At 35.9% G+C, this 27,188-nt stretch overlaps 1 protein-coding gene across 1 annotated transcript; it reads right to left on the bottom strand.

Moving 5' to 3' along the window:
* On the bottom strand, positions 1-26,940 carry LOC118585124 (arylacetamide deacetylase-like 2). Its single transcript, XM_036189283.1, has 5 exons — positions 26,803-26,940; positions 19,141-19,363; positions 12,449-12,518; positions 10,187-10,358; positions 1-603 (listed from the first exon to the last, which is right to left on the bottom strand). Exons 1-5 carry the CDS (start codon positions 26,938-26,940, stop codon positions 1-3), a joined length of 1,206 nt encoding a protein of 401 aa, XP_036045176.1.
* Positions 26,941-27,188: the final 248 nt, after the last annotated feature.

Raw genomic sequence — 27,188 nt, 5'->3', positions numbered from 1 at the left:
TTATAGATTTTCTTCTAACCAACTTAAATACTTATCTCTTATTCTCAAACCTAAACGTAAATAAAATGGTGCTGTGACAAATGATAAAGCTCCATGTATTCCATCCTCTATGTGGTCATGTATCACCGGAACTCCAGCATTTCTGAGTCGGGTGACATAAATAAGTCCATCATCTCTTAGGATGTCATATTCACATGTGAGGATGTAAGTTACTGGCAATATCTTTAACTGAGAGTCACTGACTAGCAAAGGTGATACTTTACTATTCATAAGTGCTGGGTAGGAAGCATTCAATTTTCCAAGAACAGGCTCAGTGTAAACATGGTTCTTTTTAAACTTCTCAGGAAGGAAGTCACTCCAGTTAACAAACTTGAACAGATGTCTTGATCCTTCAGGCATGTGTTCATTTCTCAGTATTGCGTTTGCCAATTCTTCATCTTCTGCTACATATAGGTATGTAATCTTAATTGCTGCCTTCCTTGACAGAAAGGGACCATGTTCATACTCTCGATAAGATGGCATCATGGTATCAATTGCCTGTAGTCCAGGGTATAACAAGATTTGTGCCTTAATTTTGTTTTTGTATTCTGGGTCATCCTGTAGCTGTAAATAAAATACATAATGGGTGTTAATAAGTCAATAGGTTTCCAAAAGAGAATTGGTAACTTTGTTTTAATATCCTGAGGTAAATAAATTTATAAAACTGAAACAGCATCTGGTGATTATCCTCATAACATCAAGTCATTGTTTGAAAAATTAGAATGTCATTCCACCTTCTTCATACTTGGCACACAAACAGGGACATGAGCTGGAGAGTCCTATTAAAGATGACAGAATGGCTATGTTTAATAATGCTCTAAAGTATTTTCAGTTTGTGGTGACAAGTTATTTTTATCTATCTAGAACATACTGCTCTCCAGGATCAGCCTCCCATGTGGTCTGAACATAGACATGTGTCATCATGCCCAGCTTCCTTATCTCAATTTTCGACATATAATAATCTAAAATAGCAGAAACAATGAATATAGTAAAACAACATATCAAAAAACCCATTCAAATGGAGCATGACCATTTGTTGTTACTTGTTGAAAACAATCCTATCATATGTCTTACCTTTAGCTATTAGTATTATAACATGATGGAAAACACAAAGAATAATTGTGAGAATCAAAAGAGCAGAAGAAAATAGTGGACCACTTTAGGTGTAATCTGTCTTTACCAGAAATGGGAAATGTCCTGAGTTAGCAGCCATAAGAAGACTCTTTCCTTTCATTTTCTAGTTATGCACACTGCAGAGAAGAACCTACAATGGGCCCTGAGGAGTCATGACTTAGGCAACACATGTGCTTCTACAGCCGTGGCATATCTGCAACTATCTGTGTCTGCAGCCCTCCCCAGGGAAGTCCAGGATCTGTTTAGCTCAAGGTCATGCCTCATCCAAGAAATTAATTTACATAAAATGAAAGGACTAGTTGGAATCTCAACAGCACATCACAAGAAACAGTATCTGACTAACTTCAAAATGCACAACACACCATAGGTACAAACTCCTGCAAGTTTAGAAGGAAAACGAAGAAAGAAAATTTTCCTAAAAAAATCATGTCTGGCTTTCAAGCCTTCTTAGTGGCTTTAGGCTGGTAATTTTACAAATAAAATGCAGTGTCTCAGAAAGTTCAGAGGATAAACAACAGTGAACACAACAGGAAAACGGAGGCTAAGCCAAATAATAGCTCTTCCATATATAAACATCCTTGGTCCCACTTGAGTTAACACCTGTTGGCTTTGCCTGAGGCACAGGTAGAATATACTGCAGTTTAACTTTTTCATGGTTCATTGAAGTATAGAGGAAACTTATTAATTAGGTGAAATTGGAGTCTGGGGAGATGGCTCAGTTGGTAAAATCTTTGCCAGAACAAGCCTAGGGACCTCAACCCAAATCAGACCTTAGCATAGTGGCAGCCCAGCCTCCAGTCCTAGAGTGAAGAAAGATACATCTCCTGAGATCACTGGTCATTTAATCTAAGAGATGACTATGGAGAGCTCCAAGATCAGTAGAAGTACTTGTAAGAAAAAAATATTATTTTCAAAGCCAAACTGATTCATTTATCTAGCAAGTTCCAGGTCACAAACAATACATAGTGAAGCCCTATCTCACAAACAAACAAACAAACAAACACAAACAAAACAAAAAAAGCAAAGGCAGAAAGGAAATGGGGAAACTTCTTACTTCCATATGCTTACACACATGTATGTACATGCAAGGGCAAATATACATGCACACTCATGTGAACATGGATCCACATAGACACACAAAAAAAGAAAAGCAAAAAGGAATTAAATTAAATCTATCACACATTAATAAAAAGAGAGAATAGTAGCTTTCTCAGTAGTACTTCAAACTCCACAAACTTAAATGAAAAGAAACAAATACCAGTGTGTTGAGGAGTTAGCATAAAGAAAAGAGTCAAGCTAGAGAGAGTCAGGAATTATAGGTATCTCTAATGCTATCCTGAGACACACAGTTACTTCTTCAAGTGCCCTTTATGCTAAAGCTGCAAAGATATGATATTTGTCCTCATCTCTAATTACTTCCTAAAACCAATTTCCTTTATTATTATAAACCCTAAAACAATAGCTCCTGTACTCAAACACTCCCAGAATACCATATGCCAAATCCTCCAGAAGCTCTGGTGAGTAGGATCTTCACTCATGGGGCCTTTATACATGAGAGGACAGAAATGGAAGACTTCTCACTGCCTAGACTTATGTGAAACCTGAGCAGTGACAACAGTTTCATCCATTTACAAGCCAGGGGGATCATAGGCTTTGACTTGGTCAAAGGGGTACAAATGTGAGATATCTTAGCCAAACCATTGCCTTTTCTAATCTTTCACATCTCACAGCCTTTTGTAAGGTCACACCCATGCTTTGGGGGAAAATAATCACTCTTCCCCGGAGTCAATGTTGGGTGTTAATTTCATATGAACACTGGAGACCCTCTCTCCCATTGTCCTTGCACCAGAACCTTGGAAGGGAAACCACTGCAGTTGGATGGCTATCCTGCCTCCTCAACTAGAATAGTCAACTCATGCAAAGAGGTGTACAATAACCATTGTTTCATAAATTGCTTTGACTATTTCTAGACTTTTCATGGAGTCACCTTTATAAATTTCAGTAGACACACCAAAGAAATTGAGAATCAGGTAGGCCAATGGTTGAGCAGAGATTCCTTGTGCCTCCCAGTGTGGCTGACAAAGCAGGATAAATATGATGGCAGCATGCAAGGAGAGGGCCTGTAGGTAGACTGTATCATTGCAGGTCTTAGCATGCAGCACCAGTACAGAATAGTTTCTGAGGTAACATAGAGGAATGGAAGGGAACAAGGAGGGGAGAGAGAGAGAGAGAGAGAGAGAGAGAGAGAGAGAGAGAGAGAGAGAGAGAGATTAATCTAGAATATGCTATTAGCCTTAATCTCTGCTGTGTGCAATTTAATAACACATTTTGTCACAAATATTTCAATCCTCATAGTCATATGTCCTCCTGTATATTGTATGCTAATCTAGAATCCAATGTCCTTACCTATCATATTTCCAGACTTAGGTCAAATTTAATTTCCTTCAGATACCTGGAGTATAGAATGTCCAATGGCAATGATTCTATACCAGCCACAACAGGGTTGCTGTCTTGTAACAATTATTGCAGGTATTCTAGTATACTTTTAAAATTTTGTCTATAAGTGTACACCTGTATTTTTGTGCATGCAAACACCCAAGCAACAAAATCACTTTCTAAATTCACAGAGCAATCAATATGTCTCAATACCAATGCCCCTCAGTGTTCAATTTCACCTTATATTAAAGACAACATGTAGTACTATGACTTAAAAAATATATGCAGTATTGGAGCAGGAGAGATGGATCAGTCAACATCAGTGGCTGCTCTTCCAGAAGGCCTAGTTTCCATTCCCAGCACCCACATGACATCTCACAACTGTCATAATTCCAGCCAGGAGATTCAATGCCCACTTCTGGCCTGTGTAGGCACTGAATACAAGGATGAATCACCTAATGCTTTTCTGAACTGCTTATGGTTTAACAATATGACAGAGGTTATCCTTACAATCAGAAAAACAGTAACTAAAAAGAAGTAGTGGCTATTTGACAAGCATGTCTTGAGATTAAAATAGGTTTGAATAATTCAAGATTGGAAAAAGCACAGGGACAAATAGCCAACTAGTGGAAACACATGAATTATGAACCAAAAGCTGTGGAGCCCCCAACTGGATCAGGCCCTCTGGACAAGTGAGACAATTGAAAACTTGAACTGTTTGGGAGGCACCCAGGAAGTGGGACCTGGACCTATCCTTAGTGCATGAGCTGGCCTTTTGGAACCTTGGGTTTATGCAGGGACACTTTGCTCAGCCTGGAAGGAGGGGACTGGACCTGCCTGGACTGAATCCACCAGGTTTAAATGAATCCCCAGGGAAGTCTTGGCCCTGGGGAAGATGGGAATGGAGGGGAGGGGCTTGGGGGAAGGTGGGAGCGGGAGGAGGGAGGACAAGGGAACCCATGGCTGATAAGTAAAATTAAAACACAAATATAATTTTTTAAAAATAGAAGGTTTGATTAAGTGACGTGTATTCATCCTAGTAGCACACAAACTCACCAAAGAAAGTCAAGCATTTGGGGAAGGAAAAAGCAATTACTGAGCCACATGAAAACCTCACCCAGAATGGATGGCACCTCCTGGAAAATCAGCATGTACAGGCATGCATTTCTTTCCCTATCTACAAATCGACAAAAAGGAAATGATTCATTAAAGGTGAGAATATTATTCCCCTAAATATGGCTCAACCTAGTTTGCAAAGGTCAAAAGAGAGATGAGATAACATAACTCATGATCCTACCCTTGTTATGTGGATGAAATTTAAATTATTTAATTAATACTTCCTTCTTAATTCAGCATACAAAAAAATATGTCACATTCAACAACATGCCTCCTTGTTCTGAAACTCACAAAAGATTTCAATTAGGGCACATGAAACTAGTGAGCTTGAAGATTCATATAAAGAATTATAATACTCTTCCTCAGAGAAGCAACCCATTTTTAATTTATCTTTTATGTTTTCAGATCATAACTTAATTATACCATTCTTTCTTCCTTTTACCCCCTCCAAGCCATCCCTTATACCCCTCCTTTGTCTGTTTCAAATTTATGGTCTCTTTATCATCTTTAATCTTTTACATTGTATATTAGTTTTCAATCACATGGTTTAGAATAGTGTCATATTCTGTGTTCCATTTCACTCCTATACTGAGAACAAAATACATGTGCAAGCACAAGTCACAAACACTGGTGATTCTGCATGTAAGATAAAGTACTTTCATTGTTGTGTAAATATCCACTGTATGGTTGGGGGTGTGTATTGGTGGTTAAAGTGCTTGCCTTATCAAGCATTAGAACCTGAGTTTGGTTCTCCAGTTACATGAAAACTAGGCATGCCTGCAGTCTGCAATTCCAGCCTAGGAAAGCAGAAATGGTAGAAATGGTATCACCAAAGCAAGATGGCTAGCAAGAACAGCCATAATACTTGACATCTGGGTTTGACTGAGAGACCCTTCCTCAACAAATAAGATGGATGTGCAATGGAAGTTGATTTCTAGCATCGATCTCAGGCTTCCACATGTACATGTGACCACAGCAGCAAAATCATGCATAAACACATATATACTACACCACACACACCTAGACAAACAGACAAACACACACACACACACACACACACACACACACACACACACACACACATTTTAAAAGTTACTATATATAACACAAGAATAAATTGACATTTTCATAATGTCTGTTCATGGCCCTTTGGGATGCTGAAAATTTTCATGTGTTGTTTTGATGACTCACCTTCACTTTTGTGGACTCACCTTACCTACCTCTGCTTCTCACAGGAATCTCACAATACACCTTGAGTTCCTGAAGCAGTACACAAAGCTGTCTTACATTTTTAAAAAAGTGATATCCACGTTCAATTTCTAGTCTATCAAGAGGGAAGAGACTGAAGAGCAGATGAGCCGGTGTTTTAAAGAATAAGTTTAGAGCTGTCATGTGTTAGTTTGAATTCTGGCTTCACAGCATACAAATGCTATACACTGGGCTACATACCCAGTCCTGTGATGCTTTGTGTTCTTGATCTCTAAAATGGGGATTAGAACAGTAAATATAATGTATAGTTTTATGCACAACTTCCCCTTCCAACACTCTATCACTGCTTCAAATTCATGACCTCTTCTTCTTTAATTGTATTACCTTTCTGAAAGATATTTTAGTTTGAGCAGAGAAACAATCAGCTTAAGTTCATTCTTGTTTGGAAGGGCACAAGCAAGTTTTCATACAGGTTAGGAGAGGAAGAAGTATGATAATACTGAATTAAAATAAGAATATGAATTATAATCACTAGATCTAAAAACTACTAAAGACCATCAAGGACAATAACACTGGAATATCTTAGTAATTTTGGAAATGGAACAGACCAGACAATGGGAAAAATTATCTGATGAAGTCAATGGTGTTCTAAAGACTTAACACAGATGAAACTCAGGTTCTTTGGTCCACCCATACAATTATCAATAAAAAAAGGAAAGGATTCTGCAAAATTAATTAGCAAATGCTATTAATAGATTACTTTTAGAAGAATTAGTATCATATCTTCTTTTTATTTTTTTCCAGTAAAAAGTATCATATTTTGCGGTTAATGACAGACATGTTGCAGGGCTGGAGAAATGGCTGAGCAGTTAAGGGCACTTACTGCTTTTGTAGCAAACCCAAATGTAGGTTTGAGTCCCAGTACCTACATTATGGCTCAAAATAGTCAGGAGCTTGAATTTCAGTGGAGTACAGTGCTGTCTTTGTGACCATTGCACGGACATGGTGCACAGACATACATGCAGGCAAAAACACTTATACACATAAAAGAGATAAAGTTAAGTAAAACTTTAAAAGAAAAAAGAGAAAGTGATGTTGCTTTTATTCATGTAAAAAAATATAATAAGTTCATTTAAGGCACCCCTGGGGATTCATTTAAACCTGGTGGATTCAGTACAGGCAGGTCCTGTCACCTCCTTCCAGACTGAGCAAAGTGTCCCTGTGTAAGCCCAAGGTTTCAAACAGCCAGCTAATGCACTAAGGACAGATCCTGGTACCACAGACTGGGTGCCTCTCAAACAGATCAAGCTATTCAATGGTCTCACTTATCCAGAGGGCCTGATCCAGCTGGGGGCTCCACAGCCTTTGGTTCATAATTCATGTGCTTCCATTCATTTGGCTATTTGTCCCTGTGCTTTTTGCAATCTTGGATTCAACAATTCACGCTCTTGCAGACCCTCCTCTTTCTTGACAGTTGTACACCTAGAGCTCCACCTGGGGCCTGGCTGAGGATCTCTGCATCCACTTCCATCAGTTATTGGATGAGAGTTCCAAGATGACTGTTAGGTGTTTGGCCATCATAGAGGACATGGGAATGGAGGGGAGGGGCTGGGGGGAAGGTGGGGTTGGGGGTTGGAGTGGGGAGGACAGGGGAACCCATGGCTGATGTATAAAATTTAAAACACATAATAATAAAGAAAAAAAAAAGAAATCCAAAAACAAAAAACAAACAAACAAAAAAAGGTGGAATGGAAGTACACACATGCTTAGGTTTCTAGTGTCAATAATATTGTTAAACTCACTTAGCAAATAATGTGTCTCAGAACTTAAACATCATTAAGTTTTTGATTTCACAAAGTCCCACCCCTCTATAAGGAGCTATCGGCAGTCAACGGCTACTGGAAAAGGGGAGTCTGTTTTCTTTAGGGATGGCTTCTGGTGGCTTGTCCATGCTCTAGCATAAGGCCAAATGTCCAAGAGTGTATGAGCAGGACAAACTGGTGGGTGTCCTGATTAGTTTCTGTCCACGCAGTTATACAAGCTAGAGTTATCTGATCTGAGAAGAGAGAGCTATTTGAAAAATGTCTCTGTAAATTTGGCCTGTGGCAAACCTGTAGGGAATTTCTTTAACTGGTGATTGATGTGCAAGGGCCCATCACACATGGATGATAAAAAATCATGGGCTGGTGGTCCTAGATATATAAGAAAGCAGTCTGAGAAAGCCATGAGGATCAAGCCAGTAAGCAGCATTTCTCTGGAAATTTGAAAATCTCTCAGACTCTATCAGGGACATTCATGTGATATTTTGAATTGAGAACCACTAAAGTGAAACTTTTGGTTTCCTGGGACAATCATTCAATACTGATTTCTTGAGCTGAAGAATCAACTGTGATTAAGAAGAGACTAGCACCACTGATTCCAAATCTTCTGAGAAGTGTTTTCTCAGGGTCAGCACATACCCTATGTTATAGTACAGAGAGAGCCAAGGTTATACCTTATGGTGGCAGCTGAACTTGGAAATATATAGTTTCCCATGTGGTACTGATATTTGAAGGTATGAAGAGGTCATGAGGAGCAAACAAGGTTTGGCAGGCACAATGAGGGCTTAGAGAATCTATTGATGACTGTGCAGCCATATTTAAAGTAGAAGTCTTAGGACTGAAGGGATCATGGAAGGAGATCAAGTCTTGGCAACATGTGGTGGTGTCAGAGACCCTGAAGAGAGCAGATGAGACTCTTAGTTTGTGTTCATTACAGTTGGAGTAGAGACTACAAAATTTTAGAGATGCTAGTACCATGGTGTTACCAACAAGACTAGCAGCAGCTGTGGAGTTATACCAGCCTGAGCCTATATAAGACATGCTATATGTGCTATGGTAAGCCCTTTGGAGGCTATATAATGACTCTCCAGCGTCTGACACTGAGTTTAACTGTGCTGTACTTTTGTTTTGCTGTGTTCTGATTGAGACTATGTTATAATTCTTCCTTTTTAGAAAATGAAATTATTTAATTTAATTTATTATTTTATAGGAGCTCACAGTAATAGACTTTGAATTTGTAAAGATTGTGTGACTTTTAAGTTGGAATGTGTTTACTATTGATATGATTATAGTAACATGAGATATTGGGGGTAAGCAAGAAAGAAATAGTTATATTTGAATAATGATTTGTTTGTGTGTCAAAGTAACTAGAACACAATTGTCCTGGTTGGGTTTTCTTTTCTTTTCTTTTGTCAACTTGACACAGGCTAGATTTATTTGAGAGAAAGGGACAATAAAGAAAGTGTCTCTGTAAGATTGGCCTGTGAGTGAGACTGTGTAATATTTTCTAAACATATAAGTGATGTCCCCAGTCCATTGTAGGAGGTTCCACTCCTGAATGGGTAATCCTGGGAAATATAAGGAAGTAAGCTGAGTGAGACAGGAGGAATAAGTCATTGGGAACCATTTCTCCATTGTCTCTGCTTCATGAACCTTGCTGTATATTATTGGGAAATATAAGCTAACAGCCTCACTCTGCTGTTCCACATCAATAAACTTCTTTCATTGCCATGGTTTTTCTGCCATGATGTACTGTACCTTGTCAAACCATAAGCCCTAATAGCTCATTTTTCTTTAGCTACTTCTTGTCAGGTCTTCTAGTCAGAGAGACAAGAAAGTAATCAATACAGATCAAGTATAGTGATATCAAAATCACAGAGATTTTTATCATTTGTCTTTGAAAACCTAACAGCAAAATGTATACTAAATAATAGTTCCTAGTCATTGCTATATTTTTTAATTAGTATGATAAGGTAGACTGGATGGTGTGGCTCTAGTTCCAAGTACTTAGGGGTTGATGTAGAGAGATTGTAAATTTCAGGCATAACCATATTACAGAACAAGTAGAAGTTCAGCCTTGGATGCTTAACAAGAGACCAGTTTAAAAGGAAGATAAGAGTTTAAAAGAAGAATTTTAAAGGAGGTGGTTACATAGTTCTATGGTAGATCATTTGTCTAGCAAGCACACAATCTTAGATTCAATGCACCCCCACACACACATAGTAGGATTACAAAACTCCTATTTAACATTACTTAATTACTTAATTAAAGTCACATCTAAAGCTAAAATCATGCAAAAAGAATAAAGTTATTTGGTTATTTTACATTTTATAGATTAAAGTACAAACATCATTCAAAAACAACTACAGCACTTCTTCCATGTTAGAACAAAACTGTTCTGGTTCCAATCATATATCACACATACAACATACCATCTGAGTCACTGCTGCTACCAAGGTACCCCCAGAACTGTCTCCTGAAATACAGATGCGAGAAGGATCCACTCCATATTTTTCAAGAACTTTGTCCTGGAGAAAGAACTTGATCACAAAAACACAGTCTTCAATGGCAGCTGGGAATGGATACTTAGGAGCAAGCCTGTAGCTTTAGAGAAAAATCAAGCAAAAAAGCAACAAAGAAATTATGATTAAGCTTATGTATCCAATTATCTCTCAATTTTACTAGCAGGTATATAAGTAAAATTTCAAAATCCATCAACTTAACCTGGGCTTCCTAATAATTTCTGCTTAAAACAAGAAGTAGATTCTGGTCTAAAGGGATTTGGGTACTGGTTCAATGAGATGAAGAGCAAGACAACATATGTCTTCACCCTCATAAAGTCTGTAAATATCACTAGGTCCTCAACAGAGTTGGAGACTCAAAAGCAATTCATAATTATTGATTAGATTATTCAAGAAATTTAAAATCAGAAAATCTGAGTGCAAAATATTGGTAGTTGACTTTAATTAGAAGTTTATTTAGGTAAAATTCCACAGAATTGTAAAATTTCATTTCACAAGCATGATTTAAAAAATAAACAGTTTGATATATGATTATATAAGGTATATCAATATATAATGCTAAAATACTGATTCTTAAGAGAAAATACTATACCAATTTTTACTCTCAAATTCTTACCCCCAGCTCACTATGCATTCTGTTATAGAATCACACCTTAATTGAACTGTCTCATTTTTTACCACTCACCATTAGGCATTAAGATGTCCATTAGAATTCTTCAATTATTCATAGTTCTATGACAGAAGCCATAAGCCTAAGTGACCCTTGACATACATGCCACCATATTTGGGCTTCTCTCTTCTTTTCCTAGATCTAAGCCTTGCTTAAGTCTCCATAGCACAAAACCTCTTCTCAGAAATCAGGTGACCTTGCTTTAGTTAGACAGTTAGGCAAGAATAGATAATCCTTATAGCAACATTCTCTGCTGGCTGAACAACCCATGATTAAAGTTCTCTCCCTGCTTGCACCCTTCTTTGCCCCCATCTATACATGCCTTAAGAGGAAAATAAAATTTTGGAGCTTGATCAAACATCCTGTCTTGCTCTCATTCTTTATGTCTCTTGTCCCTCTCATTCACCAGCCCTCCCTTCAGGTCCCCATTGAAGACCCTGCTGGCCAGGGCAGTTCTATAATAAACAATATTATTTGGATAGTTCTTGTGAGTTTTTAAATTTTAAACTGTGTCTACATGTTTAAAATAGCATAATATCAACAGTGCAACATCAAAATGTGATTATATTTCAAGGTAAAGAACAGAAATCTCCTAAAATAACTTTAGAATCCTTAAAGTAGATATAACTCATTTGTCTCTCTTAAAAACTTATTTAATTATAACATGATAAAGCTTGTTAAATTATAATGATAAAGGCAAGCTGTCACTACTGTAAGTTAGAAATTTCTCAAACGTAAGTGATTCAGTTTGCTTTAAAGAGGTAACTATGAGCAGAACAGTGCCAAACCTGCCAGTCTGTGCTGCTTGACTCCATTATACTGTCAGGTAAAATTCCTTAGAGTGTTTTAGCATAAATCTACATTTTTGTAAATCCATTCCTATACTATAAAACTGGCAGGGAAAAGCCGATTTTCTTCATCCTCATAATGGGGTATAAGAAGAACAGAATACACCCAACAGGTGATAAAACAATAAGCATGTATTCTATTTTCTGGTATATTGTTGAACATTTGAGCAAAAGTCATGAAACACTAAGAGCTGTCATTGGAAACATTCTTAAAATGTTTGAGTGGTCCCAACATTGGTTCTAATTAATATTACTGGATTTCAGAATAACTCTGACATACATACATACATACATACATACATACATACATACATAGTCTCTATTACCTTGACAAATAAAGCCACCACCCCTCAGGTATGATGAGTATGAACTGCAGGCATATTACCTGGGTAGGTTTTATGTTTTTGATGCTACTACTGCTTTACTGGCAAAGATGCTCACTTCCCTGCCTCTCCTAGATGCCTATCATACAGAGATTAAAGCAAAATTGGAGATTGTTGAGGAAACACTGATATTATAATGCTAAGAAAAATTTTATAAACCAAATTTCCTAGCAGCAGTCCAGCCACCACTGAAGACGGTTTAACGTGTACTATAAACCAAGATTATGCAGGGAGGGCAAGAATCATATAATGAAGATTGCCAGTCTCTTACTCTGGTGCCAAAACAACAGCATCAAGTTTGTTGGCTGTGAATCGATTTAAGGAATCATAGGGCAGCATCTCTGAAATGAAAGAAATAAATATAGCACAGAGCTGTGTAAATGCAAAACAATGGATAGCCAGACACATCTATGAATCCTAATGTTGGAGCATATTAGGCTTTACCCAGCAGGTCTGCATAAAGAGGATGATTGGACCATGGACCTGAATAGCAGGTGTCTGAGATGGTCTGCACTTGACTGTGCTGGGGGGAGGTTTTTTGCCCCACCCCTTGGCATTCCTTTAAATACTCTAGGGCAGAGACAGACAGGGCCCAATGGATTAGGATCAGGCCCTCCTGAGTCTATCCGGTATTTTCTATCTTTTTCTCTCCCCTCTATCCTTCTAACTAATATTTCCTGGTGCTTCTACTCAAGAGTGCTCTGGGAAAATGTGATGCTGTGTGATATTCTGTATCCTTTGAATATATGTTGCTCTGATTGGTTGATAAATAAAATGCTGATTAACCAGTAGCCAGGCAGGAAGTATAGGCAGGGAAAGAAGATGAGGACAATTCTGGAAAGAGGAAGGCTGAGTCAGGAGATGCCAGCAACATGTAATGGACACAGGTAAAGCCACAGAACACATAGCAAAACATAGATTAATAGAAATGGGTTAATTTAAGATATAAGAGCTAGCTAGTAAGGAGCCTGACATGGCCATAGTTTAAAAATAATATTAGCCTCTGTGTGTTTACTTGGGTCTGAGTGGTTGCAGGACTTGGGTCTGAGCAGTTGCAGGACCAGGTGGGACATGGGAATTTTATAAGTGGCTGTGGGGCCTTGGTGCCAGGTGAGCACAGGAAAACTTCTGACTACAATGTGGGCAGGGTGAGGAATGACCCCCCCCCCAACAGATGGTGCCACTGAACAGGAACTAAGACAAATTATAAGATATATATGAGAGAGAGAGAGAGAGAGAGAGAGAGAGAGAGAGAGAGAGTACTTTGTAAAAGTAGAACTTTAGGCCGAGTTTTATACTTGGTAGAAAAAGAAAAAATGGATTGGAAGGATGTCTGAGTACAAGACTGTAGCTTAGAATTTTCTTTATCAAAATTTCTCTCTTTCTGTCTCTCTTAATTTCTAACTATGAAAAATTAGGAAAGTAGGAAATAGAAATATAGTGTAGGAAAAACTTAGAAGAGTAGAGTAGGAATGAAGGAAAATAGTATAAAGAAAATTTAGAATATTTTAAGCTGAAAGACAGAGAAACCATGTCTTTAATTTTCTAAATATGGAGCTATGAATGCAAACTGAGAAAAAAAATCTATTTTCTTTGAGCTTAATGGGCAGAAAAAGATTCCTATGAAATCTTTTGGCCAGGGGACAGCTAAAATGCTAAGTCCAAGCAGCAGAAGAAAGAGATTTCCCCTATAGTGGATGTGGATGCATGAAACAAAAATCCTCTGCTCCATCAGCAGTACCTGAGAAAACTTGTACAACACCTTAACCAACAGAATTAGTTTCCTCCTGGCCATGAAGCCAAAAAGTTTAGAGAACAGAAGTTTTGGGCTCTCTCTCAAACTAAAACCTTTCTTAGAAAAAACTTAATCTCTCTCACTAAAAAACTAAAAAGGCTTTCAGAACTTTCTTTCTCAGTTGCTCTAAGAATAAGAGTCACCTGGAGATATTAGTACAGGATTCACCTGTGGTTCACTCTAAGAAAAAACAACAAACCTCTTAGAACAGTGCAAAACTTCTCTGCTAAATTTCTTTCTCTCTAAGCTAGAAAAAAACAGCAGCTGGAAGTTCCCTATGGTTATATCCTAGAAAAAGAGTGCCAGCAGAAACCTGAAGCAGGGACAGATTCCTGGAAAGGTGAAGAAGGGCTGCTGGTGAGATGGAAGCTTTAAAAATCCTCCCTGCAATGAGTGAGGCAGGGCTTGAGTTCCCAAAAATCTGTTTTAAGCTCTGTTTCTTCAAGCCAGTAAAAAACAGCAGGTACTTCAGACCCTAGCCAGAATTATCCCTGCAGCTAGAACCTATCCACAGACATGGGAAAGTGAAGGCAAAGAGCCACAGGGAGCCAAGTGGGGCAGCTATTTTTTCAGCTCAGAATGAAGTTTCTTTTCAGAGCAATGCTAGAAAGCTTAGCCTTACATCCTGAGAACTAAGATTACACAAACAGCTTGCTTCTCAGGAGATGATTAAAATACCAATATTGTTAGTCAACAAAATATTTTAAAATCCTTAAAAAAAAACAAAGGAAAGCAGTTTATATATTGAACATTGTTTTAGATATGAAGAAACTTATGGGCAAATAAAAAAGTTCTTTGCCTCTTGAACAAACAGCCTGCAATGAATGATTCCTTTGCAAATCTAATGGGGAGAAAAGGAAGCAGGCATTCAAAAAGAAATGACTTCTTTATAGATGGGAATCAAGCTCCAAAAAAATCTAACTATATCATAAAATAGTTACTTCACTTGAAAGTTCTCTATAAGAAAGCAATGCTAAATCTTTTGGGCAAGAAACTTTTCCTGCCTGAACTGCTTGACAAAATGTGGTTATTGACTGGTCATGCAGGACCCATAGGAAGGTGACCACTGAACTTTGCAAGGCAAGATGGTCCTTCAGGTTCCTGCTTCACAGAAGAAATTGCCAGACATTCTACAAGATACAGGAAGGAGCCACTAAGAGACTCTAGACTTGTAGGTTGCAAAATGGATGCCCCAACATTGCAGAGGGACCTTGGATGACTATCCATGCAGGCAGCTGTCTCGGTAATTCTAGATTATTGGAAGTTGCTTACAATGCTCTTCCTGTTTACTTAGATAATATTATATCCTTCTGAGGTCTTTGATGTAATTCAAGAGTAGATAGTTATAAGTATGGTTTTCCTTGGTTATGATAAGAGATAAGGTAGATATGAAACTATATAGGATATATAGGATATTTTCTTTAACTTTGCCAAATATAAATAGACTAGATATTGTAACTATAATTCTTGCTTGGTAACTGTTTTGTTACATATAATTTTACTATGTTGAAGTGAAAGCCTTCCTTTTAAATAGAAAGAAAAGAGGAAATGATGGGAATGTTGTTCTGTATGCTGTGAATGTATGTTGCTCTGATTTGTTTGATAAATAAAATGCTGACTGGCCAGTAGCCAGGCAGGAAGTATAGGCAGGATAAGCAGAGAGGAGAATTCTGGGAAGAGGAAAGCTGAGTCAGCAGACACAGTCTGCCATCCAGGGAGCAGCATGTAACAATACGCAGGTAAAGCCATGGAACATGTGACAACATATAGATTAACAGAAATGGGCTGAGCTTAAATTTAAGAACTAGTCAATGGTAGACCTGAGCTAATGGCTGAGCAGTTCATAATTAATATAAGCCTGTGTGTGTTTACTTGGGTCTGAGCAGCTGTGGACCAGGCAGGACACGCAAAGACTTTCAGCTACAAAAAAATATTGCTTCTAAAATATTTTCTATGTGTAAAGTGATAATAGTTAAGAGATTCTTCCTAGTATAAGTTAGTTATGTTAAGAGTAAGAAGTGGAAAGTTATTCTCTGTCTTGTTGGAAGATGGTAAATCTCTTCTAGGTGTTAGGAAATATGTTTTAAGTGTTTGCTTGAGTTAGATACTTGCTAAGGGTAGCCGTATAGAGAGTTTGCTAAGAAATTCTTCCTAGTGTAAATTGGTTAAGAGTAAGAAGTATCTTTGCTAAGGTAGTCCTATAGAATTTCTTTGAGAATATAAGCTTGTGTGAATATAAGAAGTATATTTGCTAAGGTTGTCCTATAGAATTTCTTTAAGAATATAAGCTTGTAAGAAGGACAGGTTTAAATAAAATAAACCATAGAAATGTAGGTTTATATATTAGAATATGGTCTTTAGGTCTTAGGGACATGCTAAAGTTACATAGAGGGATTATAGGGTGAAACAGAGTTAGCAGCAAAAACTTTGCAGTTTCTGTTTGCTGGCTGTGGAGAGAACTTTTTGGAAGACCTTGGTTACTATGGCAGTTACTTCACCCTGAGGCTAAGTTTTCCTGGAAAAAAAAAACTGTAATCAAATGCTGCTGTAACTGAAAGAGACAGAGGTCCCTGAGAACAAAAGTTGTAGAGATGCTTGTTGAAATAAAATTGTTAACTACCAAAAGGTTTTGGTTGTGAGAAATGTTTCTTTATATTTGGAAATGGAAGTCTGGTACCAGAACTCTTTTTGTACTGAAGAAATAAAATGAGCAGTAGTGATTTCATTGCAATGGGACTTACATATATAGACTCTATCAGTTCTGATGATATATGGAACTGTTTATGTAATAATGGAACTGCCTAAAAATGGAACTGTTTAAATAGAGAAGTTTGGGGTGTTCTTAAAACATTATAAATGGGGAGTATAAATATCCCTCAGTCTATTTAATTTTAAAAGTATTTTAGTGTTAGTTGAATGAATTAATGTTATGTTTTGTATAATTCTATTAAGAAATTTTTTTTGTATGTAGGATTATAAGAAAGTATTGATGGTTATATTAAGACTATTGACTTTGAATGCGTGTTTGTAGGAATTACAATGGTGTGTAGTAATGTTCATGTTAGAATTATTATGTTAGCCTATTGATATTAATGCACCACGGTTCGGTGAAGTTAAGGAAGTATTTATGTTTGATGTGAATACATCAGAAGTTTATCCTATGTTTTGTTAGCAAGAAATGCAAGTGGTACTATGAAGAGTTTGCTTTAAGATGTAAGATTGAGAGAATTGTAACTATGCATAGCAATATTTATGTTATAATTATGATAACCTGTTAATGTTAACTATGTAGCTAAAGGACTCTTTAAGTTTGATGCAATTGCATCAAGACTTTTTTTTATTTCAAAAGGGCTTAATGAAGCTAAGACTGATATAGTCACCTTAGACCCATTCCAAAACAGAAATGCCATCTTTAACATCCTTTACTCCTATGCTGGAAGGTGCAACAGCTGTGGAGATTGCTGTGAACTCTTAATGGCGAGTTGATTTTATATATTAAGAAAGGGGGACTTGTTGGAGCACGCTTAGGCTTTACCCAGCAGGTCTGCATAAAGAGGAAGATTGAACCAGGGCCCCCAGTACTAGGTGTCTGAGATGGTCTGCATTTGGTTATGCAGGGGAGAAGTCTTTTGCTCCACCTCTTGGCATTCCTTTAAATACTCTAAGGCAGAGACAGTCAGAGCCCAATGGATTAGGACCAGGCCCTCCTGAGTCTATCCTATACTTTCTATCTTTTTCTCTCCCCTCTATCCATCTAACTAATATTCCCTGGTGCTTCTACTCGAGTACTTTGGGGAAATGTGGGGGTGAGAAATGGCCCCCGCATCCTAAAAGAAATTTGAATTGTGACTGCTTGATGGAAACCTTGCAATCAACACTTCCATTGCCACATGTAAGAAAACAGTGGAGTAAGAAGACCTTCCTTATCTCCTCTCTACTAAGTGACTCCTAAGCCAGGACAGAAGACAAAATCTTGTTAGGTCACAATGAAAGAAGATTGTTGTGCCCCATTGACCTGTTTGGGTTCTCTTAGAAAACCTCCTCTAGCTTCATTGTGTTGTTAGCTTCACATGACTCCAGTCATAGGGTATAGTGCCCTGTGACTGCATATGGGATGTTCCTTTCTGGGGTCAGTTATATCAGGAGAAGGCTGTGTCTGTAAAGTACTGAAGGAAACTATACCAGGAAATATTGCACAGACAGTGGCCCAGGATCAATGGTAAAGAAAATATCACAGTCCCAAAGCTTTAATAGTAACAAAATATCCTTTCATTGATTTTATATATATATATATATATATATATATATATATATATATATATATATATATATATATATATATATATACACATACACACACACACATATATGTGTGTGTGTGTGTGTGTGTGTGTGTGTTTCAGGAGAAGAAAAAGTTTACATCTTAACTCTCTCAAAGTAACCTCTTCCATATCTGTAAAACTGACTATAAACAAGAACTCTAGAAGTAAGTTGAAGATCATATTATAACCATCACTATAATATTAATAAATTTGGGGAGTCATCATAATTAATCTATCTTTAAAGATCTCTTAGAGTCCTCATAATTTTTATTCAGGAAATTTAGTTTATTTAAGGCTAAATATACTACTTGGGGTAATATTTTTAATGTGTTTTCCATTGTGAGAAGCTTGGGCTTAAAATAAACTCGAAGTTGCCTTTCTGAACATAAGTAAAAAAAAAATTTTTTTTTGAGCTGAGGATCAAACCCAGAGCCTTGTGCTTGCCAGGAAAGTGATCTACCACTGAGCTAAATCCCCAACCAAAATTTTTAATTGTAGTTTAAATCAATCAACATATTCTTGCTTGCAATATTTCTTACAAAAAATAACTATGGATTAAATCTATTTATTATACAAAGAGTTGGGGACAAAAATTGTAAATTTATCATGATTAAAATCTTAACAGAAAACAATATCAAAATTTATCAGCAAAAACCAACTCACTTAAAAAGCATAAAAAGAGCATTCATTACATAAAACACAAACATAATGACTACTATCAAATGCTCATGTGAAAAAATGAAGTCATTGCAGGAAAAGGTGTAACAAGGTCATGAGAATGCATATAGTTCCATTTCATATAGTAAATGCAATCAAATTAAAGCACACATTAAAAAATACACTTACTGAAGCTGCCTGTGACAAAGGCACCACCATGAATGTAAATTACAGCTGGTTTCTGTCTTTCAGACTTCCTTTTTGGCAAGTACAGACGAACAGGAATGTCACTGAAGTCTCTGTCAATCACTGTAATGTTTTCATCTGAAACTGGCTCTGTATTTTGAATATTCATTAGTATGAAGAAAATATCTTCAAATTTCATAAGACCCATGTTTTCAAATAACGTGGCCTATCAAAACAACATCCAAATGTATATGTTATTTATTTTTTTTTATTTTAGTAACACTAAGTGCATGTAAAGATGCAGTGGGAAAAAGAGTAGGTAGTACGATAATGCTGAGGTGTGTATAGCATATCCCTTACCATGTGTGAAATGGACATCTCAGAAGATGGGGAAGAAAGAGAAACACAGAAGTAGGGGAAGATGGCTGAAATACAGTGTCTTCCAGACATGACAAGGCATTTGCAATTATAAACTCATAGATGCTCTAGTTATCTGCATGAGATGTGCACATGACCAAATCAAACAATATGTAAGCATATTTTGGGGGGTTATAACACAAGGGCCCTAACTCCAACTCAGGAGCTACTGACGATTAATGGCTACAAGGAATTAGAGAATCAGGTACCTTCAGGGATATGGCTCTTGGTAGGTTGCCCTGGCTCCAGTACATAGCTCTACATCCATACACATATAGGCATCACTAACTGGACTCAGTGAGTTATAAAAAATATTTTTAAAAAGGACATAATGTTGAGAGGGTTATGCAATGGTCTGGAAGAAATTGTAGGGGAGAGTAGGGATGAATATGATCAAAAGATAGATGATAGATATATAGGTAGATAGATGATGATGATTATGATGATGATGAAGATAGATGATAGATAGATAGATAATAGATAAATATAGCGATCAATACATATATATTTTATTTATATTTTCTAAACAATACAATATTATTTAAGCACAAAGGCAAATAAAATCAGAAAATATTTGTACCAAATAAACCAAATAATATGTTTAGAAAAACATAAAAGTATTATTAGACTGGAAAAAATTAGCCCAACATATATACTATCATTTATACTATAGAAATGTCAATAAATTCATCTGTATAAGACCTGCATATGATTGGGCTAATCAACATTTCATGATGGATAAGGAACTTGTTCATGAGGTCCCAGCAAAACCTCAGAAAATACTAATTGTTAATGATAGTTAAGAGGGGAACTGCCACTTTCTTCAGTGGTGTAGATAGTTACCAATCCTACAATGTTAAGGCAGAAAACTAATTCAATTAATTGGGTTCACAAAGAAATAGGACTTAAAAGTAGAAAGAGAAAATTTTGAGAACAATTTCAGCAGGAATGTGAATTTATGAAACCGTCAAACAATAAAAGCTCATTATGGGGGAAAAAGCTCATTATAAACATAAAAGGAAATGTCAAGCATATAATGTTAGAAAACAAGGTAATATCATTTGATACCACAAATTTTTGTCAAGAGGATTTTCATGTGATGATTTTAGATTTATCTAAAAGTGCCATCTGGAAATATCGTTTTATGCTTCCTTCCTTTGTATGCATATTCCCAGTACTTTATTTGTTGATCATTACATTTAGTTTCAATATTTAAAGTTTAACTATGTGTGTGTGCATGTGCATGCGTGCGTGCGTGTGTGTGTGTGTGTGTGTGTGTGTGTGTGTGTGTGTGTGTATGTGAGTGTGCAGGCATGTGTGTACCATAAACGATTATGGAAGCTAGAGAATACATTCAGATGTTGGTTCTCAGTTTCTGTCTTGTTTCAGTTAGGGTCTGCTGTCTTTTGTCACTGCATATGCCATCCAGATAGCCCATGAACTTCCAAGTACTCTCATACCCTATCTTTCCATGCCACCATAGGAGCTGGACACAGATGGACACCACTATATATAGTTTTATGTGGGTACTGGACATCCAATCTCATGTTTCCATGCATGTGCACCAAGTGCTTTACCCACCAAGCTATCTTCTTTGCCTTCATTTTATTTCAAAATTGAAATATGACTTAGTTACTACATTAATGATAGTCTGTTTCCATTGTTAAAATACAAACAGATTTCTTCCCTTTTCTTTAAAAAAATTCCTTTTGTTTCTATAGTTGAAATAAATTTCTCTTTAGTATTTCTAACATTCTCCCTAACATGTAACTGTTAGTTCAACTAAAAACAACAACAACAACAACAACAAAACTATAGTTTTCTTGTTACTAGAATATTCCAGGAGCATGTATTTATGTAATTTTCTCAGGATATCAAGTTCTTGCCAATATTCCAGATGCTGTACCCATCTACTTTAATGGTGAGAGAACTGATTCCAGAAGCACTAATCAGTTTGCCAAACAATACTAAGATAGGTAAAGTGGGGTATAAACTGATTGTTTTAGGTCAATGTTATAAATGCTTGCCTATATAAGATGAGGTGATTATATTTTTATAATTTAGAAGAAATATATCAAAATGTATAATTTTGAAGTATGTACCAAAATGAAAGTTATATGAGTAACTGTATTAGAAGAAAATGGTGCTTCCATGGCTATCAGAAGGGATAAGAACTGTTATGTTGCCATGTTAGCACCTCACATTAAAAAACAACTGTAAAGCTTACTCTTTAAAATATACATGCATATATAGAAATAAACACAGGAGTAGAAAAACACATCTCTTAATCATTTGTAAAGCAGCCAATCATATTTAATTCCCAGACCATCTGCATATTTGGGCCTTAGAAATAAATGTATAGATAATTCTTGCCTTAATAAGCTTAGCACATATAAATGTCTGTTTACAGGCAATAGTATTTTAATTCAGTTTAGAGAGTCACCATCTCTATTTGTTAAAGTATTTTACTGGCCACCAACTGATGAAGCATTAGCAAATCTCCTGTTAGCTTTAATCTGCTTGAAGATTTTATATTGAGTACAAAGTCAAAAAAAAATGAGAAGAGTTAAAGATTATCTCTGAATCACATCAGAAAGTGGACATCTTTATTATTATTATTATTATTATTATTATTATTATTATTATTGTTATTTTTGAGACAGGGTTTCTCTGCATTGTTTTGGTGTCTATCCTGGATCTCACTCTATAGACCAGGCTGGCCTTGAACTCACAGAGTTGTGCCTGACTCTACCTCCCAAGTGCTGGGATTAAAGGCATGGGCCACCACTTTCCAGCTTAAGATCTTTAAATTTTAAGAATCTTGAAACTTTAAAATCTTTTTCCACAAATCTTGAAAATCTTTAACAAATATAAATACATTATCTCTTTTAACCTCTGGATAACCTGATTGATAGCCTCCCAAAACAAAATAGTGACAAAATAGTCTATATTCTTATTAGACATTTAAAAGAGCTCATGTGTCTTAGTTATTTTTTAATGCTGTGATAAAACACTATCATCAAGGCAACTTATAGAAGAAAGCACTTAATTTGACTAATGGTTTGAGAAGGTTAGAGTCCATGATAGCAGAGAAAAGAAACATCTAAGAATTTAGATCCTGATCTGAAACCACGAGACAGAGAGAAAGTATTGGGAAATACCCAAAGTCTTTTGAAACCAGAAACTGGTGCCCAGTGACATACCTTCTCCAAATCCTTCCCAAACAATTCCACTACCTGGGGTCTAAGTATTTAATATATGAGATGAGCCACTCTCATTCAAATTACCACACTACAGTATTCAGAATACCCATGATACAAACCACAGTTACAAAAAACGAAAAAAAAAAAAAAAAAAGAATGAAGCAAATGAGAATGTTTCCTTGAGGTAAACAAAATCAGAGATGTAAACTTGAGATTATCTGCATCTAAAGTCAATGATTTTAAAATAACTATTATAATTACGTTCCATAAGGTAAAGATGAATCTTAAGGCAATAAATTAAATAACAGGCATCCTCAAGAAATAAAGTTTACGCCGGCAGGCAGTGGCACACACCCTTAACCCCAGCACTCAGGCAGCAAAGCCAGGTGGATCTCTGTGAATTTGAGGCCAGCTTGGTCTACATAGAGATATCTAGGACAGGCACCAAAACTACATGGAGAACCCTGTCTCAACTCTCCCCCCACCAAAAAAAAGAAAGTCTACTAAGAATTACTCAATGAAAAAAATATAATAGAACTAGGAAATGATTTATTCAAAATGCAATATTTATAATTAAACCTCAATAATAAAAGGGAGATGACAAAGAAAGATTCATTGAATTTGAAAATATATGAAAAACATATAATTTGAAATTAAGGAAGCAAAGCTAAGATCCATGAGACAATCCTTAATGATCTGATATTTATATAGTTGGAGAAAAGTGATGGAATGTTAGAGATACTAGAACAGAAAAGATATATTTGGTTAACTAAATTCTAATATTTTAATTGATATATATTTGCATATCCAGGAACTTTATCAATATTCAGAAAGGACAGTCAAAGACCAAAGCATACTGAGCTGACAAAAGTGCTTGCCACCAGGCTGATGACCTGAGTTCTAGCCCCAAGACCCACATAGTGAAAAGAGAGAACTGATCCCAAAGTTGTCCTTTGATCTCTAAGTGTATGTATGCTACAGCAGGAACCTGCACCTCTACATGCAAATACACACACTGAATAAATAAGTTTAACAAATACTTCTTAAACCTTACAGAAAAATATATTAAGAAAAATCATAATAAGAGTGCTGAGTAAAAAGGAATTTTAGTTTAATTTGTAGTAGTCAGAGGACAAAACACAAAATGTTTGAGAAGGAATGCAAATGGGTTATTTTATTAGAAAATGTGCACACCAGAGAACAGCTGACTGTGTGCTGAAAGAAAAGTCCTAACAACACAGATTTGGATGTACAAAGAAAATGTGTTTTTAAAATGGGTACAGGAGAAAAATAAAGAACACAACTGAAAAGTCTACAAGAATTTATCTTCAGCAGATTCATTCTTGGTGGAAATAGTGAAGGGATTTCCTGAGAAACAAGGGGTAGACACTATAAACAATGCCACTGAAGAAATCAAAGAAAAACGACATAGGAGATAAGGATGTTCTTCTGAAACCAGTTGAACTACTCATATTATTTAAAATAAAATGTATTGACGTTGAGCAGAGATCAAGTTATAGTGTATGAAACACCTTTAATAGAAAATAATAAATGTAAAACAATCTACAATGATAAAATAATCTCTTCTGCAAAGAGAGTCACTATTAAATCTATACCATGTATAAAAAGTAAGGAACAGACATGTAATCCCTAGTATAATAAGTCATGGTTAAGAGTAATGCAGCCAATATTGTGTATTGAAAAATCAAGTAAGATAGAATGAGTTACCCTAAGGAAATCAAACAGCAGTGTGTCTCATGCAGCAGTTCCCATCTCAAAAAAAATTATAAAAATAAAGAAATAGAAGAAAAAAATTGAAAATAGCCCAAATTGCAATAGAAAAGTAAGTTTATTGACAAAAATTGTATTCTAAATGATGTAAAAAAATGGCAGGAAAGAGGAGTAAGAAATAGCATATTTGAATAGTAAATACCAATGGCATTGCAGAATCAATTGTAATCAAAGCAAAGTTAATATCAAATATGAGTAGACTAAATATAAAAGATATTTCTATATAGGTATTTTAAATACTGAAGTACATAGCATATCTGAAATCTATAAGACGTAACTTTGAAATGTATGAAAATTGTAAGTACAAACATGAGAAATTATGACACATAAATAATAATTGAAAGAGAGCCACATTTGGCTGTAAAAATATGAAGCAAAATGTATCTCAGTTTATCTCCCAATGGAAGCTTGTCAATCACTGGAATAATCATTTAAATAACTATCATAATTTTTTCTTATATATCCATGTATATATACAGGAAAAGAATATACATTTACATGTTTCATAATTCTATTTTACATTTGAGGACACAAAGGTCAAATTTTGCAAATATATGCTTTCAGAATACATTTATATTGATAGAAGATAAGTATTGAATCACTTTGGTGATGTATGAACTAGTGATAGATGAAACTACTCAAGGATGGTGGTGTAACAGTTTATAAATATTGTCTAATCCACAATGTGAGGCATTAAGAAATCCAAACCAGGATAACTCAGCTAACTTTAGACTCAGAAGAAAATGTGTCAGCTTTTTTAATGGTTAGTTTAACTGTCAACCTCATACAACCTAGAGTCACCTTAGGAGAGTCTCCTTAAGTGACTCTCTAGATCATGTTGGCTGGTGAACGTTTTTATAGGGAAATGACCTTATTACATTAATTGATGTGGTAATACAAAGCCTTAAGGTAGGTGACCCTGTTCCCCAGATTGGAGCCTTGATAGATGGATAAATATAATCATGCATGCATTCATTTCTCTCTGCTCTTGATTGTGAATGTGATGGCATATCAAGACCACAACTCTTTGATTTTCCTGGAATAATAGACTGTATTCTATGTTGTGAACTAAAATAAACATATTCTTACCTAGCTTTTTACCAGTATATATTTTCCCAGGAATCCATTGGGTAGGCATGAAAAAGGACAGTTGTCTAGAATGGGAAGATCATTATCCTTCTCCAGCACTGTAGGCTATGTTGTCTTCATCTACCACACCTTGCAGTATCTTCTCTGATCATTCATTGCTTGCTCCTGTCTTCCCCCTATACCTTCCTACTGCCCTAATAACCATAAGGCATCCAGACAGAAGCACATTTTGATAGAAGATAGCATCGTATACTCTTGAGTTCAAATTTTGGAAGTGTCATTATAAAATCTGAATTCTAGAAACACAGACCTAAAGATAGATAACAACAGCAGCAGGTGTCAAGATGTGACCTTTGAGTATCTGTGTGTCTCTTAGACATATCAGGGAGCATGTGTTATATAGCACTCTATCTGCTCAAAAAAGAAGTGTGCTATGCTTATGAATACACAGTGCAGCTTTCCAGTGAATTTTACAGGTGGGATCTCACCACAGACTAATACAAAAGCAGATAGGACAGTCAGTTATCTTCCACAAACAACTGTAAAATGATATGAAAAATTAGAAATAAATGCCACTATCATGACTTTTTTCTGAATATCAAAATACACTTTATTTTATTATTAACTTAGCACTTATAATGAAATTATCATCACCATTGAATTAATTATTAGCACTCTGAAATCAATGAATGTAAAACAAATATAAACTTTTTTGGCACAAGAATACACAGTTTTGAGTATAGGAAGCTTAAGAACTACTGAAAAGAAAAAAAAAGATATTAAAACAGTAGAAGGTTAAAAATACACCAAAATTTTATAATATATAAATATGTATACATGTGAGTTTAAGAAAATGTATGAACCTTGGTTTTCTGAAAAGCATCAAATATATACAAGCATCTGCACAGTTACTCAAGTATTCTTTTAGAAATGTTAATTACTTTTATTGTCAATATATAATTAACTTTTGAAATAGCATCTTACAAACATTGTGTGTCTCTCAATAGATAAATAAAGCAATAATCAAGCATGTTAACTACATAAACTATAATATCATTTGGTAGGTATAACATTAAAGAAAAGCAAAGTCTCTTTCAAAACACCAACTAAAGGAAACTTCATATATATTTGTAAGGCTTCCCAGTTTACTACAAAAAAATATTACCAGAAGTGATGTTATTTTCATAACAGCATCTATAATTCTCACTTTCCAGCATTCTTCAATGTTTTCTGGTATGGGCAAATAAATATAATGAGCAAAAAGGATACAAAATAACCCAAAGAATAGAGTTTTGTACCCCATGATAAATCTCCAAACTTCTCTGTGCTGATAGTCAAATGTCACCTCATTTATAGATTGCTGAATAGTAAGACAAAGGTAGCAAGCCAAGTCTTCCAGATAAAATGACAGTATAGCAGCTCACTGAATATTCAGAGTTAAGATCAGGCCACTGTTGTAATAGGTAATGCAACTGTGCTTCTTTATGGAACACAATGTATCATGAACAGCCTAGTGAAAATCTGTGTCAAGAGTGAAACCAATATGAGAGT

This window comes from Onychomys torridus, chromosome 6 (genome assembly GCF_903995425.1).
Source record: "Onychomys torridus chromosome 6, mOncTor1.1, whole genome shotgun sequence".
Classification (NCBI taxonomy): Eukaryota; Metazoa; Chordata; class Mammalia; order Rodentia; family Cricetidae; genus Onychomys; species Onychomys torridus.
Note: the sequence above shows the minus strand (reverse complement) of the source record. Positions and strands in the feature narration are given on the sequence as shown.

Excerpts from the sequence above, each read along its gene's own strand:
- LOC118585124 (XM_036189283.1), bottom strand. The coding sequence starts at position 26,940 with ATGGGGTACAAAACTCTATTCTTTGGGTTATTTTGTATCCTTTTTGCT. Across the intron at positions 10,359-12,448 it reads GCTGTTGTTTTGGCACCAGA|CTACAGGCTTGCTCCTAAGT; the intron begins GTAAGAGACTGG and ends TTTTCTCTAAAG. Across the intron at positions 604-10,186 it reads TAGCAGCAGTGACTCAGATG|CTACAGGATGACCCAGAATA; the intron begins GTATGTTGTATG and ends TTTTATTTACAG.